The 17379-nt window shown below is 40.8% G+C and overlaps 1 protein-coding gene across 2 annotated transcripts in view; it reads left to right on the top strand.

Annotated features, from left to right (window-relative positions):
• Window positions 1–149: 149 nt before the first annotated feature.
• tep1 (telomerase-associated protein 1) overlaps window positions 150–17379 on the top strand; it is a 73659-nt gene continuing 56429 nt past the window's right edge. The window contains exons 1-15 of one of the 2 annotated variants that reach the window (XM_057856837.1): window positions 150–319; window positions 958–1388; window positions 5316–5540; window positions 6782–6931; window positions 7019–7183; window positions 7279–7416; window positions 9005–9076; window positions 9169–9290; window positions 9380–9537; window positions 9984–10093; window positions 10180–10258; window positions 11233–11419; window positions 11684–11954; window positions 12078–12230; window positions 12324–12395. In XM_057856837.1, coding sequence (XP_057712820.1) covers window positions 960–1388; window positions 5316–5540; window positions 6782–6931; window positions 7019–7183; window positions 7279–7416; window positions 9005–9076; window positions 9169–9290; window positions 9380–9537; window positions 9984–10093; window positions 10180–10258; window positions 11233–11419; window positions 11684–11954; window positions 12078–12230; window positions 12324–12395 — 2331 coding nt within the window. In that variant the 5' untranslated portion in view covers window positions 150–319; window positions 958–959. The remainder of the gene's footprint in view (window positions 320–957; window positions 1389–5315; window positions 5541–6781; window positions 6932–7018; window positions 7184–7278; window positions 7417–9004; window positions 9077–9168; window positions 9291–9379; window positions 9538–9983; window positions 10094–10179; window positions 10259–11232; window positions 11420–11683; window positions 11955–12077; window positions 12231–12323; window positions 12396–17379) is intronic. The other variant, XM_057856838.1, reaches the window with a different exon arrangement.

Consider the following 17379-nt stretch of genomic DNA (forward strand, 5'->3'; position numbering starts at 1 on the left):
ATTTGAGGCAATTTTCAGAATCAAAAGGAACGTGAAGTTGCATGATTACGGTAAAAATAATGGTCACCGTGTCAACCAATCAGCGCACGGTTGAGTTAACGAGCACCAGATGAGCACCTCCCACCGACCAATCGGTGACTTTGTAAGAAACAGCTGGCCGACATCGGCCAATCAGCGTCCTCGAGATAAACTGATGGGCCGCGTGAGAGCATTTTACAGGAAAAGTTGACAGTTCGTGTTTGGCTTCATTGAACGAGCTTCGCGAAATATTAACATAGCAGAGCAGTAGAAGCTGACTACACAGGTTCAGATAAAACAGGTGCGACTTGTATTTAAATATTGTTCTGTATTTTCTGTTTTTTTACGTTTGAGTTTGTCGAAATATGCGTATCACTCACTGCTAAGTAGCCACACCTACATAGCAAAACAACGCAGCGTTTGCTTGCACCTTGATTACCTGCGCCGCCGTGCTTTTAGTCTGCCACTCGGCTCTCAGTTGTTTAAGTTGTTTTTGAAGAAACGAAGCAGTCAACTCTAAACATCAATACATTTCTCAACTGTAGAAATGAGCGAAAAAAAGATGACCCAAGGCTTTGCTGTATGGGTGTTTTGTTAACTGCAAACTTCCTAAAGTCGTTAAGAAATAATAAAATGTGTTTCCGAGCTTTTGAAGGTTTCTTATCGTTAATTTTTTCATATTAATATACTTATTATATATTTTATAGGATTAAAAGTACAAATAATTCCGCCCCACCTCAGTGGCGTTGTTTTCAAATGGTTGCACAATTGATCCTCTTCAAGTGTTTGAGACTTTGTTCGCATTCAATGGGTAGCTGTAGCTGACGTTATCAACACACCCTTCTGTATTAAAATGTTTGCTCAACTGAGTAAAGCTAGACCTTTCAGCTTGATATGTCAAGCAGGTTGTGGTGATTTGATTGATTTCTTTCCATTCAGCCATGAGGGCGCTGGATTTGCAAACAAACTTGGCCTGCTCCACAGCAGGGACAAGCTTGTCCTCCAATTACGTTCCACCATGTCTGGAGAACAAGCTCCTGGTGCAGACATCCTCCTCATTGCTGAGCTCCTCCCTGCAGCCCACTGGCCTGACCTCTACCTCCTCAGGCCTACTCCTCTCCATGTCATCCACCAGCTCATCACCGCTTCTAAGCACCAATAACACACTTCTGAACTCCTCCCTTCTTGCATCTTTGACACCATCCACCATCAACCCTCTCCTCTCCACCTCTTCTACCAGCCAAGCTCTCCTCTCTGGTGTTTCCCAGCCGCCGTCTTTCCTTCCACGGGTAGGAGACCAGAAAAAGGATGATGACGGCAGAGAGGAAATATCGGAAGCACAGCTATGCTCGTTCGAGGAATCAAGCGTTGTAAGTGAACTGTGCCTTGTCTCTAAATTACACACAAAAAAACTTTGGGCATTTTCCAGGTGAATGCAATAGGTTGGTAGCAAAGCAGAATAGGCAATATACGTAGACACTATCTATATTGCATATAGGCATGCAATATTTCCGATTCTTAGATTATTCGCGATTCGGCCGTGGAAGATCCAAGAACGATGCGCAAACATCCAAATCCCGGTTGAATTATACCAGGTAAAGTGGAACTAAAACACAGCGCGGTCTTCGGGACACAATGAGGAACGGATCGAGAGTAAATATTAGGGTTGGGAATCTCTGGCATGAAGCCGATTCGATATGTATCCAGATACACAGGTAACGATTCGATTAAAAAAAAAAAAAACGATACATTTTTAAGGCCGAGCGATTCGATACGATTCGATACAGTGTAAGAATGATACGGTTCGATAGAGTGAAAACGATACGATAGTAAATATTTGTTGTGTGTGTTTGTACAGTACTTTAAACATATAAAAAGACCACATTTCTAATATAGCAAAATTAAACAACAAAATTTCATACCAATGTTATGTTTTATTTTTTTGTGAAAAAAAAAAAAAAAAAAGGCCTACTATATGACCGTCATTTTGTTAGATGGGATTGATAATAAAACTCCAGTGACAGACAACAATAAAGTGCAGTAATTCAATTACTGTATTTCCTGGTGTTTTTAACACAAGAGGTAAGTAATTTAAGTGCAAACTTTCGTCGTAAACATCTTACAAACAAAAAATATTAGTTATATGCAGCAGCTCTAGAAAAAAAAAATTAAACCTGCTAGTGTTATCATAAATAAATAATAAATTATGTTTTACGACTGGTATAATTGCAGTGGCGCCTCCAGAAATTTTTCGTAGGGGTGGCCAGATGGGGCCACTTAAAATCTTGGGGTGGCACACCAAAACTAAAAGCCATAATTTCAGGTTTTCATTATATTATTGCAGTAAAAAGGTCAGGGGAAAACTATTAGAAAGACTAAAGGACACGGCTACTGATATATTCAGGTGTATTGTGTAATATTTGATGTTACTAATGATTTATTTTGCATAGTCCATAACTGTCCAGTCAACATTTTGAGTTCCACAACAATTCTGTTTTATTGTGTTATGTATATATTAGGCATAAGGTATACATTTAACAAAATAAAATAATTACTGGGAAAAGCAGGTGCTGGCAGATACAAATAAAACCAAGAACAGAGGCAGTCATATATTAACTGGATATTTGCCAACACAATGTTAATGTGACACAAAAATAATTATTACTGAATGAACAAAACATAAAATAGTACTTCCCGACAGGGATCAACAGATTACCAGACTATAACATATATGAAATGCATAACTGATGCTACAACAATCTAACAATATACTGGCAAGCGGGGTGGCCAGTGGGGTGGCCAACAAATTTATAGGGGGAGGCCGTGGCCACCCCCTGGTGGCCCCACTGTATAATTGGGGGAATAAAAACATTTTAGACAGACAGGTCAATAATCATTACTTTCACCTAATACACAGAAAAGTCATTCACTTATTCCTGTGCTTCCTCATTTTTTATTCCTCATCACTGTCCATATCTTTTTTTTTTGAAGGGCAGATTTTTCTTGAGGAAGATCAACTAATCCACATGTTTAAGTAGACTGCGTTTTGTGGAAACAATATGCCGCCCTTTCCACCATTGTAGTGGGTTATTTTTCAGGGTTAAAAACTCACGATCTCTGTTTACCGCTCCACAATTCACACAAGCTCTGTCCCATGCGAACAGATCTGGCTGCCTTCATCACTTCAAAGTCCGACTTTTGTTTTCCTGGATGCGTTGAAAATCAATCGCTGCACGTATCTGGCGTCTGTGATCACACTGTCCATTGTTTTAGCATGTTGCTTCGTTGCCACTACTAGTTTCGTTTTGGGCTGTGAAGAAAATGCTACGGAGCGTGCGTGACAGTGGTTTCGTTAGCTCTCGCGTTATGACACGCCCGTGGCGATCGGGTAATGACGGCGACTAGTAGCGGTTCTGCCGAAATGCATGGGAAGTTGAGGCAACCACGACTGTAAGTAGTGCTTGTCCATATTATATCATGGGTGCGGTCTCGATCTAAGTGCGCTGTGTGGTGAATGACACAAGCGCAGCATGTGAAGTACAAGCTAAATTATTATCATATTAAGCAATGCAGTGAACTAGTCATTAGAAGCCAATTCTTGTGCTCGCGATAGCTGAATTCTATCTCTACTATCGGTTCGTTGAATATTTAATGGCTAATTTCTGTCAAATGGTAACTTTACTATCGATACATCTGTATCTCTCACCTGTAAAACCGGATATCCGGTCGTATCGGTTTATCGTTCTCAAGCTTAGTAAATATCATGTTCAACCCATGCCGCTAGATAAAAAGACAATAATACCTGACTGCGGCCGACAGCCACGACAAACAATGCCCAGTTGCTAGTTGCTACAAACATATGGCCACAATAAAGCTATGGTAGATATCAAATATATGTAGAACTAGATGCGAAATGAAGATGGCGGCGTTAGAACATGTATAGAGAGCTAGATGCGAATGACAGACTTGCCGGCGTTGGTAAGCAGCCGCCATCTTAAAGCAGTAGACTTCTCTGTAAGGCTTTGTTGTAGCGAACCTAATGAACTTTTTATCTAAAATACTCCTAAATCGGCAAAATCTTGACTTGAATCTATCTTTAAATGATGAAACAGTTTTAAAACTTTGACAAGTGGAAAGTAGACAAAAGGGAAATTATTGAATAACGGCAGCAATTTCAACAACTTTAACGGTTGATTCACAACATTAATTGAATTTAGTTTGAAGCTGCTATTACAGAATGGGGACTTGAGTATTTTATTTACTGTTTTTAACTGTTAACTTGATACTAAAATAGTAGTTAGTGTTAGCCCGAGAGGATTTTTGAACAGTTTTGGAACTAATGCACTGATGGGGGAAAATATTATGTGATGCCCTAACATTAGCACATTATGCCTTTGTGATGTATGATTGCCTCTGTGACCTAGATTGTAACAACCTCTCCTTGTTTACTCTGCCACTTCGACGATTGTTTTTCACCTTGGATTCCATAGTTAGGAGGGAAACTCACTAGATAACTTGTTTTGCACCATGGTACGCGCTTGAGTTCCATAGTTAGGAGGGAATCTCACGAGATAACTTAAATAAACATTCTACTTTAACAGCTGGTAGGCCTTAACTGGGGGGGAATCTCATACCCTTGCGGGGGGGGGGGGGGTCTCACGAGTTCGGTTGGTGCGTTTTCGTGGGGGCAGGGAGTGGCCACCCGTGTCTCCGCGTCAGACGTACCTATAAGAGTCGGGAGATTCCCCCAACTCCCCAGAAGACTGCAAGAGGATTACGTACGGGTCGCTTGGCTTTGTTCCTTTGCCGCTTTGCCGGAGCGTTGGCTCCCCGCTCATTTGTCACGGTAAGCGATTTTCATTGTTAAGGAACAGTTTGTTGTGCTGTAACAGTAACGCGGGGATTCTGGGATTGACAAACTAGATCTAACGTCATCGTTACCACTTGTTCTTGTTTTTGATGTGTGTTTGCTTGCTCTTGTGGAATTGTAATCAATAAATCTCATTTATTCTGCATTTTCTAATCAATGAACATAGTTTATTGAGCAAAAGTGTGCTGGTTGCTGACTTACCGTGAAGCCAGAAATTTCGGAAAAAATGTACGAAGCATTAAAAGCAGCTAATAGCTGGGGTTGGGTGCTTCAATAATCGATTTATAATTTAATTGTAGCCTCTGAATCGTAATCGAATCGTTAGGTGCCCAAAGATTCCCATCTCTAATAGATACTATGTTTTATGATAATGCTTGACTATATTCATCATTTTATATGTACCTGGTTAATTATCTGAGTGTTGCAGAATGGATTTACAGCCTCATCCCTTCAGATGTATTCTGAAGACGACGAGATGTATTCTGAGGAGGAAGAAGATAGCGAAGAGAGTGTGGTTTCACCCAAGGCCATGGAGGTGCAAGCTCCAGAGCTCTGCAAGGAAGACCAAACAGTGATCAGCACCAGACCAGAAGAATTTGCAGATGTGGTCCGTGGCAAGCAGCAGATTGAAGAGGAGCTCAAAAATAAGAAGGTAAAGAGAAAATGCCAAATAAGGTCATTAGCAATAGAACAGTGATAAGTTTCACAAATTTTGATGCTTTTACAAATAGAGGAAATTACCTTATTGCAATCATATGAAGCAAAGCGGACATCTACATGTCTTTGGCAAGGAACATTTGGAATCTAAAATACATAAAGATGATTTTTTTTTTTTTTTTCTTTTGCTACTGAAAGTAATGTGTGAATGTGTTGCTTTGTTTTGTCTAGATGACAGAAAAAGGTATAATTAAACATTAGCATACAAAATAAAGCAGACAAAGAGGCACTAGTAATTTTCCAATATTTTAGACTTTTGTGCACAAGATGGGTTTGAAATGGGAAGATGCTATGGAAGAACCTTGTTATCTGCGTAGTTTTTATTTGGTTGCAATCACGTTTGCAAGTTGAATTGTTCTCCAAACAGTAGGTTCTTTAAATTGGCCATGGTATGACATTGCACCATGCCTCATGCAAGCACAATACAGTATAATACCTGCCTTCTTTGTTCTTTCACCACGCTCTAATATTGAGAATGCTGAACACTGAGAAAAGGGGGGAAAAAAAGTGAAATCTTAAGGTTGACACTTTCTTGCATTAACCATACACTGAATAAATAAAGCATATATATGTGCATTTGATGTGGTTTAGTCAGGGGTTAAAGTGCCTAGAATTTCTTGCCGGTACTCCCTGAAATGAAGGTCGCCTCGGAGATGAGATGCGTGTGTGGCAGCCTGGCAGTTTTTTAAAAAATTTTTATTTTTATTTTTAAACCTGGGCTTTTGACAGTTGCTGTCATATTTTCTGGATCCTGAATCTTTTACGAGAACGGTGTTCCGGACAGTTCCGGCCCCTTTCACCCCTGGGTTGCTTACAATACTTTGTCACACAAGCAGTTCCTGACCAGTCTTTGACATTTTTGTCCAAGACCTCTATTTCTGCGCTGCTGTTTACCATCTAGTTGGCAGACTTTTCTCGGCCTGCATGCCAGCAAAAGCTTTCTTAGCTGGTGCTCAATCAACTTTTTCTTGTGTGTGCAAGCCTGTAAAATGAACTCCAAGGTTATAAAACAGTGTTTAAAAAAACAAAACAAAAAAACTTCAGTTCCACTTTAAAACTCAAAACACTCGACATAGGAAAAAAAGGACACCAAACACCCACTTGCTCCATTTTCCCTTTTTTTTTTTTTTTTTTTCTATTCCCCCAAACTACTACTTTAATGTCATGTCCCCTCAGTATCTCCTGCTGAATGCTGTGTGCCTCTCCCTGGTCAACAAGAGCACTGCACCGGGTCAGGAGGGCTGGAACTCTGAGGAGAGCATATGGACCAAAATCACCAGCCTAGTGAAGGATATTGCAGAGTTTGACTCCGAATTTGTTCTTAAGGTACAAGAAGAAAAGCGTCACGTCATCACATGTACAATTGACAGCATGTGTCATTCATGGATATTTTCTCTGCTTCCCTCCTTCTAGGTGGCGCTGTACACAAGACAAGAGTTAAATATCCGCATCACCGCTAACTTCTTGCTGGCCCTGGCCGCTAATCACCCAACCACCAAGTGTCACGTGCGCCGCTATTTTTGCGCCAGTGTCCAACTACCGTCTGATTGGCTGGAAGTGGTGCGCATCTACAGCACGGTATGTGGACAGTGATCCCATCGCAACGTATCAGCAGCAGGCTTTTCTGCCTTGATTGACCTCCCTTCCGTCTGGTTCTTTGAATCTGCATGCAGTGCTTCAGCCGCTCACTACCCATGTGCCTCAAGAAGGCCATGGTGGACAAGTTCAAGCAGTTTAACGAGTATCAGCTGGCCAAATACAACACACGCAAACACCGGTGTAAGCACAACCGAAACAAGTGCAAGAGCAAGGTATAGTATTTTGTGGCATTAGAGCTTTTTTATTTAAATTGTCATTTTATGTGCTACTTAAGGAAACATTTACAGTCCATTTAGGCCATGGCTACACCGAGCAGGAAGAGTACTCTGGCCCTGATTAACATCGCGTGAATTTTTTTTTTCCATAATACCCCCATTCTTCGCGTGTGTTCTTCAACATGAAGCACTGCAAGAGTTTGTAAATAAATGGAAGCAAAAAAGCATCTGTCCAATCTATTCCAAATGTAAACATTGGTCTCAAGTGTGACGTAGGGACAAAGTTTGTCGCAGTCAGTGAAGTTTCCACACTTAAATCTTCGGTTATCAGTGTCCACAATAGTGTTGTCAGTAATCTGATTACTTTCTTTCGGTAACGAGTAATCTAACGCGTTCATTTTTCCACAACAGTAATCTGATTAAACTTGGTTTCCTTAATGTCTGTGTGTTACTATTTTGTCATTGCCTCATAAGGTATGTAGAATGAAGAATGTTGTAGTCATGTGCGAAGACCATTTTTAATAGAAAATGCTCAAATAACGTGCTTCCATGGCAACCGCTCAGCTACTTCCTGTTTTGGTTTCGAGTCGCACGTGTTGTGGGACTGAGAAAGGCATGGGCCAAGCGGGTGGACATCCGAGCCGAGTGTTGAGATGTGCGAGGGAATGTTGATCTGTGGATATCCATGAATGAAGGTGAGTATTTTTCCTTCATTCTGGAAGGTATCAGCAAAAGATTGGACCCCCTACATGCGCGGCTGTTTCGTAGCTTTGCCGTTGCAACGATGGGCAGTCATCCAAGTTGACAGGCTTTGTTTACATCATGTGTGTGTTGCACATTTATGCCGTGAGGTGATGTAAGTCTGATTGAGTGTAAATTGCTTTGTTGCCGCCACGTTTTGTGGCCTTGTGCGCGCGCATCCGCGCCCGCCCCAACCTTTGTGTTTGTTGCACTGTACAATTCACTTATGTGTAGTTGATTATTGTGCACTCAATTTGCATTGTTTTACATTGGCACTGATAGGCTGTTAACCATAACCCTAAATTCAAAAGTTTTGACATTAGGCTTAATCTCAGAGTTAGGGGGGTTTAATTAGACGGTGGAGTTGATTTCAACAAATTCAATGCAGTTTTTCAGATATTTGTTAGCTTCTTGGCTCTGGAGGGGCTAAGCTAGCGCGAGTCATCGGTGCTTATGTGAAAAATTCTGATATTCACCTTTAAATTCAATGATCGGAAAGTCCATTACAATTACATGTGATGACATTTATCTGGTGCCACAAACGCAGAATTCGCACATCATCTCTTTGGACGGCGTTTTTAAGAACAGTCGTTTAAGTGTACGTGTAGAAAAACTTCTTTTTGCCAAATACCCTGTTTCGTGTAGACATGGCCTTAGATGCATTCATGACAGACAATCCACCATATATCCTCTCATGTGGTTAATCTCAGATCTAATGAATTTTTAGTATATCTTGTATTGCTAATATCAGTGTTTATGCAAAGGCCTCCTTTTAAATAGTTGCTTTACTTAAAAAAATACCGAGGATGATTTAATAGTTCCTTATCCCTTTAATATTCTGCAGAAACCAAGCAGCACGGATTTGAAAAAGTGGGCCAACATGCTCCGATCAGATGAGACAATTCTCCAGAAATATGTAAATTAAATATGTCCATAATCAATAAAATATTATAGATAATCCACAACGTTAATGTTTATGGTCATGAATTCTGTCTTGTGTGTTTGTAGCTGCAAGTGGATGCCAAAAAAACTGTGGACAAAAAACAAAATGAGTTCAACATGAAGAATATGATCAAGAGGCTTCATATCAAGGAACCAGCAGAGCATGTCATGGCCATTTTAGGACGAAAGTAAGACCAAAGCTGGAGGAAATATGAAGATGAGACACTGTTACCAAGAGGGATCGGTGGCTTCTTCCTATCCTTTTTGCTACTCGCAGATATCCATCCGACCAGAAGGTGTTCAACTGTAGCGGACTGAAGGGCGACTGGGAGCAGGAGAGGGCGGGTCAAAGGATGAAGCTCAAGGATGCGGAGACGTGGGAGCGTCTGCTTAGTCTGGAGGGCAACAAGGCTGCCACCTGGGAGAAACTCATTGGTGCATTTTATTATTTTTTTTACTTCCTTCAGACTTCATCTATTCGATCTTATTTGTCACGCCACAAGAATATTTCAGACAATTTGCATCTAATTTTAACTGCCATTGATGGTGCTAGCTAGACATCCAATCTGGCGAATAATCCCTGCAAACATCTCCTAGTCAAAATAGATTGGATATCTAGCGCCACCAATTGGGCTGAAAGATGAGCATTCACATTCAGTCCTTCTAGTTTAAAGGAATTGGATGCCCATCGTTGTCAATTGAATGCAATGAGGTATTTACGTTTTCGGTTGTAAGAAATAAAATTCTAGGCAATAAAAAAAATCTCTTTGTACCCGATAAAAAGGAAATAAAAGTCAAATCTGTTATGAAACGGGCTATTACCCATACCAACTACTTAGGTCTGACTCAACATACGTTATATGTACTTATTTTGTATTCAGACAATAAGTCTCTGCCCTTCATGGCCATGCTGAGGAACCTTAGGAACATGATCAACCAGGGCATCAGTATGGCGCATCACCAGAAGATCCTCAACAGGCTCACCAATAAAGTGAGATGTTCCCATTCATCGTCATTGTCGATCTCCTCAGCCCTGGTTCACGTACAGGGGGAAAAAAAGTTATGTTTTGTTAACAGAAAGCGGTCCTTCAGAGCCGACAGCTTCCCTTCCGTTTTTTGTCTGCCTACAAAGTCATCATGGAGCTTCGTGGGCTTGGTGAGTAATCAAATACAGTGATCCCTCGCTACGTCACGTTTCAAACTTGGGCCCTGAGTCCATCGCGGATTTTTTAAAAATGAAAAAATAATAAATACAGATGAGCTGTCCCGAGCCGATCGTGTAGTCTCACCCTCCCTCCCTCTCCCTACTCTTTGTTGGTCAAGCAGTGCACCGGAGCTGCTTATTAAAATTAACGATGATTGACAGATGTTTAATTTTTGATCTTGCCACAGCTGCTTTGAAGCTGAAGCTTCAAAAGCGTCGCATGCATCCATCATCTCTTAACTTGTTAAACAGTTGCTGTGGCAACTCATTGTAAGTGAGCAGCTTGAGCGGATTTGAGTGGGCTCACTCAATGACTCATTTAATCAAGCCAAGCATTTTTCTACTTTAGTATTGTTTAAAAATAATTTGGTGAGCTGTAACATGTTTAAAACCTATCATAATTATTACATTTGAAGTGCTTAAAAACCATTTATAAAGAAAAAAAATATTTATACAGTACATACTGTACATAAGTTTTTCTTAATTTGGGGGGGGGGGAGTGAAAAACATAGTATGTCTTGTATTTATCTATTTCCAATTCTAAACTTGAATAAATAAACTAAACACATTTTTTTTTTTTTTTTTTTTTTTGGGAGGGGGTCCTACTTAGCGGGTTTTTCCACTTATCGCGACAGGTTTGGTCCCCATTAACTGCGAAAAACGAGGGATTACTGTATTCACCTATCATGGTCGCATTGTAGCAGTGGATAGTTCATAACTCTTAGGATCATTTTCCACTTCGCATTATTGGCTTGATGCCACCATTTGTGTTAAAGTTCTGGTACATCAGGAAACTGAGAAAACCCATCCATAGTTTGGAAAAAGATGGGTTATCAAAAAATCTGAGACTGAAGAAAAGCAGTGCCAGTGTTCTCAGGCCAAACCTCAAATAAATCCACCCAATCTTTCCTGCCTGACCTCTACAGCGTCACCGAAAATGGCCCCGGGCAACCAGGAGATCCTGAAGAAGATCCTCAAACAGGTTCCTAAGACTAAGCGTTTCCGCCGCCTAGACTGGGAGTCATCTAGCAGGAAGCGGTTGCGTGCGGCACTCTCAGTGCCATTTGTCTATCGACTATACCGCACGAAGAAAGCACAAATCTTCAAAGCCAAGTAAGATAAGAAAAATTTTTATTGTAGTGAAGAAATTACAGACCTTTGATCCAAAGTTCGGAAATTCTATAAAAAAAAATTTCCCTAATTACACGGCAATCATTTAACTCACTGGCTGCCATTGATTGCGATAGACGTTTACTCTATTTTTTTTTTTTTAAACACAAAAAAATAGTCAGTTGCTCTGTAAAAAAATGTACATAATACATAATCTTGTGTAAATATTTTAATGAGTTTTAAACATTGTCTTGTAATGGCACACAGTCGGAGAGAGTACACCAGAGATGTGCTGGACCGTTACCGTCAAGCCTTGGAAGGGGCGGTGCAGATCTCATGCCGCTACAATATCCCGCCCATGCCGGGACGCACGGTCATCTTGATCAACGTCCACATGAACAGAGTGCGGTTGGGGAAAAAGCTTGACTTTTGCCTTCCACCTGACTCAGAAAGCAGTGAGGATGAGGAAGACGAAGAGGAGGATGAAAGCAAGAAGAAGAAAAAACAAAAGAAGGAGGAAGACAAGCTGTCTCCTCTGGTAAGAGTCAGCCCTGCATATTTTTAAAGTGCTGTACTTTAACTGCTCATCTTACTTTTTCTTCAACAAAGCAAATATGCCATATTATGTCCCCTTAAAGTCACATGTGCTTTTGCTCCTCAGATGTTGGAGGTTACTGTTATGCTCTCACTGATGATCGCCAGTAGCTGTGAGGATGCCTCAGTCTACTTGCTAGAATATAATCAATACACAGAGGTGAAGCTGGAGTCTGACATGCTTTTGGAGAACGTAAGAAGTGTGCTGCAGCGAATCAAGGTATAGCGAAATAATGTTGTGAAATTGCCATGAGGGCTATTTAAAGAATAATGTAGCAACAGACTGACTGAGCCGTTGACTTTCCTCTCACAGACGTTGGGAAACGCAGAGGTCAACCGGCTCCCGTTCAGCAGTTTCTATCATAAGGTCCTCCAGAAAAACAAGGTTTGTTTACACTGATATTACTTTGTCCGAAAGTTGGTTTGTTTTTTGTAGGTGTGTATTTTTAATATTACTTGTGTCTTGATAAATTCGAAATTTATCCTTGTAAAATGAAAAAAAAATCTTGAAAAAATACTTGTCATATAACAAAAAATGTCTCCATTCTTGTAATGTTCAGACCAGCGTTGTTTTTGGCATGCCTTTTAATCTTTAAGGTTTAGTCTTTTGGACGATCATACTTATTATTCTTGGTCATATTATAGTCATCTCAAAATGTGTTTGTCTTCATCTAGTTATAGCCGACGTATGCAACAAATGTTTTTGTTTGTAAAAAAAAAAAAAAAAAAAACATGGACAGACGAGCACATATTGTAGCTTCTATCTCAGCGGTCTCAAACCGACTCCACAAAGGGCCGCAGTGGGTCCTGGTTTTTGTTCCAACAGATCCAGCACAAACAGTTCAACCAATGAGGTTTCTACTAACATAAGCAGCACCTGATTGCAATCAACTGATTACACTTGTAAGAAACCAGATTGGTGAAAAGGTATTTGTCTCGTTTGGTTGGAATGAAATCCAGTACCCCCTGCGGCCCTTTGAGGACCGGTTTGAGACCACTGTTCTATCTGCAAGGACAACGCCAACTTGGTGAGAATACACACTCAGCAGGAAAACGTTACATTACTTTCAATTAATTATTCCCACCAAGATGATACGAACTGTAAGTAAAAGAAGAAAAAAAAGTTGTCCGGGAGTTTAAGAGGACGATGGTAACGCTATGAGTTCCATTTAGCGTGTGGGGGTGCACAGCACGTCACGAGCAGTGTTGTTAGTCATACTTTTAAAAAGTAATTAGTTACAATTACAAATTACAGCTCCCAAAAAGTAATTGAGTCAGTAACTCAGTTCCCTCAGCGTAAGAGTAATTAGTTACCGGCAAAGTAACAGACGTTAATTCATGATCCATTCTAAAACGTCTTTCACATCAAATTTATTTATATTAACCGATTGAATTGAACTGGTAATGGTATACAAACTTTAACTTTTGAAAAACCTTTTTGCTTGTCTTATTGTACTGAACCAGCACCAAACCGTGACCCCAATATCGAGGTATGTACTGAACTGTGACTTGTGTATACCGTCACACCCCTAATATACAGTGGGGCAAATAACTATTTAGTCAACCACTAATTGTGCAAGTTCTCCCTCTTGAAAATATGAGCGAGGCCTGTAATTTTCAACATGGGTAAACCTCAACCATGAGAGAATGTGGGGAAAAACCCCAGAAAATCACATTGTTTTTTTTTTTTTTAAAGAATTTATTTGCAAATCATGGTGGAAAATAAGTATTTGGTCAATACCAAAAGTTCACCTACATACTTTGTTATGTACCCTTTGTTGGCAATAACGGAGGCCAAACGTTTTCTGTAACTCTTCACAAGCTTTTTACACACTGTTGCTGGTATTTTGGCCCATTCCTCCATGCAGATCTCCTCTAGAGTAGGGATGTTTTGGGGCTGTCGTTGGGCAACACGGACTTTCAACTCCCTCCACAGATTTTCTTTGGGGTTGAGATCTGGAGACTGGCTTGGCCACACCAGGACCTTGAAATGCTTCTTACGAAGCCACTCCTTTGTTGCCCTGGCTGTGTGTTTGGGATCATTGTCATGCTGAAAGACCCAACCACGTCTCATCTTCAATGCCTTGCTGATTGAAGGAGATTTTCACTCAAAATCTCTCAATACGTGGCCCCATTCATTCTTTCCTTTACACAGATCAGTCGTCCTGGTCCCTTTGCAGAAAAACAGCCTCAAAGCATGATGTTTCCACCCCCATGCTTCACAGTGGGTAGGGTGTTCTTCGGATGCAATTCAGTATTTTCTCCTCCAAACACGAGAACCTGTGTTTCTCGCAAAAAGTTCTATTTGGGTTTCATCTGACCATAACATATTCTCCCAGTCCTCTTCTGGATCATCCAAATGCTCTCTAGCGAACCGCAGACGGGCCTGGACTTGTACTTTCTTCAGGAGGGGCACACGTCTGGCAGTGCAGGATTTGAGTCCCTGGCGGCGCATTGTTACTGATAGTAGCCTTTGTTACTGTGGTCCAGGCTCTCTGTAGGTCATTCACAAGCTCCCCCCGTGTGGTTCTGGGGATTTTTGCTCACCGTTATTATCATTTTGACGCCACGGGGTGAGATCTTGCATGGAGCCCCAGATCGAGGGAGATTATCAGTGGTCTTGTATGTCTTCCATTTTCTAATAATTGCTCCCACAGTTGATTTCTTTCCACCAGGCGTTTTACCGATTGCAGATTCAGTCTTCCCAGCCTGGTGCAGGTCTACAATCTTTGGTCTTGGCCATAGTGGAGTTTGGAGTGTCTGACTGAGTTTGTGGACAGGTGTCTTTTATACCGATAATGAGTTAAAACAGGTACCATTAATGCAGGTAACGAGTGGAGCCTCGTTAGACCTCGTTAGAAGAAGTTAGACCTCTTTGACAGCCAGATATCTTGCTTGTGTGTAGGTGACCAAATACTTCCGCTCTAATTTGGAAATAAATTCTTTAAAAATCACACAATGTGATTTTCTGTTTTTTTCCCACATTCTGTCTCTCATGGTTGAGGTTTACCCATGTTGACAATTACAGGCCTCTGTAATCTTTTCAAGTAGGACCACTTGCACAATTGGTGGTTGACTAAATACTTATTTGCCCCACTGTATATAGATGTAATTTTCAATATGCGGCTATGGCTCTGAATCTCTCCTCTTCTAGCTTTGCTCTAGTTGTTTTTATTAAAAATTAAAAAATCTCACAAGGTTTATCGTTTCAGAAAAGTTTAGGGCAAGTGAATATTTTTGGTATTAAAAACAAATTATTCTATCGTAGCATCTACAAGGACAACACCCACTTGGTGATGGTAATCCACACTCAGCAGAAAAAGTCCATTAATTTTATTTAATTGTACCCACATGATAAAAAAGTGACCTTAGAGTTTAGAATAATGCTCGACCAGCTAAATGCTAATGCTAGCAAGAACGCGAATGCTATGCTAACGCTCTGAGTCGCCTCGTATCGCGTTTGCAACTAAGTCACAACCACCCTCCTCCCCCCTCCTGCTCTTCTCTCTCCGTTTCTCCCAAGTCATTCACCTAAATTGTAGTAATGCGAGCCTTCACATCCTTAGTAACGGTAACAGCGTTGCAAAGACGGGAAAAGCAATTAATTTAAGGGCTGCAGCTATCGAATATTTTAGTAATCGAGTATTCGACTGAAAATTTTATCAAATAATCGAGTAATTGGATAAAACTTAATACTTTTTTTTAGGTAAAGGGCAAATATAAATATACATGAGAAAACAAGACATTTCATCTAATAATGTCTTTATTTTTTATGTACATTGTTGAAAACGGCCAACAATTGCATCACACATGTGACTAGAAAAAAAGACTAATTCACTCCTTTAACTCAAAAAACTTCTAGATTAAAACAAAACAAAAAAAAATCTTATTTCTTACCTAAAAATGTCATTACGCTTGATAATACATCACTTAAAAGTTGTGTAATCCTGATAGGATTTTGAGTTTTTGCAGTGTTCAAAATAAATGTAGGATACCTGCTGTATGTATTGGAGCACATTAGGGACCAGTGCTTTTATACGTTTTTATTTTACACCCTCATTACTCTACAGCGCTGTGTTTTTACAGATTAAATAAAGCCTGTATGTAAGACACGTTAGCCACACATGAACGGTTGTAATAATTCATAGAAACCTAGTCCTCCACAGGACTAGCGTTACGTGGGCAAGGGACAGTAACGTTAATCTTATTTACAGTGGAGAGAACAAGTATTTGATACACTGCCGATTTTGCTGGTTTTCCCACTTGCAAAGCATGTAGAGGTCTGTAATTTGTATCATAAATTCTCTTCAACTGTGAGGGACGGAATCTAATACAAAAATCCAGAAAATCACATTATATAATTTTTAAATAATAAATTTGTATTTAATTGCATGAAATAAGTATATGATACATCACAAAAGTCGAACTTAATATTTGGTACAAAAACCTTTGTTTGTTATTACAGATACCAAACGTTTCCTTGACAAGGTTTGCACACACTGCAGCAGGGATTTTGGCCCACTCCTCCATGCAGATCTTCTCCAGAGCCTTCAGGTTTCGAGGCTACTGCCGGGCAACACGGACTTTCAGCTCCCTCCATAGATTTACTATCAGGTTCAGATCTGGTGACTGGCTAGGCCACTCCAGGACCTTAAGATGCTTCTTCCTGAGCCACTCTTTAGTTGGCTTGGCTGTGTGCTTTGGGTCGTTGTCATGCTGGAAGACCCAGCCACGGCCCATCTTCAGGGCTCTCACTGAAGGAAGGAGGTTGTCAGCCAAGATCTGGCGATACATAGCTCCATCCATCCTCCCCTCAATATGGTGCAGTCGTCCTGTACCCTTGGCAGAGAAGCAGCCCCAAAAAATGATGTTTCACGGTTGGGATGGTGTTCTTGGGGTTGTACTCATCCTTCTTTTTCTTCCAAACACGACGAGCCGAGTTTAGACCAAAAAAATCAATTTTGGTCTCATCCAACCACATGACCTTCTCCCATTGCTCCTCTGAATCATCCAGATGGTCAGTGGCAAACTACAGACGTGTCTGGACATGCACTGGCTTCAGCAGCGGGACCTTGCGTGCGCTGTAGGATTTTAATCCATGACGGCATAATGTTTCCGATGGTTTTCTTCGAGACTGTGGTTCCAGCTCTCTTCAGGTCATTGGCCAGGTCCTGCCGTGTAGTTCTGGGCTGATCCCTCTCCTTCCTCATGATCAGTGATGCCCCACGAGGTGAGATCTTGCATGGAGCCCCAGAGCGAGGCAGATTGACCGTCAACTTGAACTTCTTCCATTTTCTAATAATCGCTCCAACAGTTGTTACCTTCTCACCAAGCTGCTTACTTATTTTCCTGTAGCCCATCCCAGCCTT

Source organism: Corythoichthys intestinalis, chromosome 14, assembly GCF_030265065.1.
Source record: "Corythoichthys intestinalis isolate RoL2023-P3 chromosome 14, ASM3026506v1, whole genome shotgun sequence".
Taxonomy (NCBI): Eukaryota; Metazoa; Chordata; class Actinopteri; order Syngnathiformes; family Syngnathidae; genus Corythoichthys; species Corythoichthys intestinalis.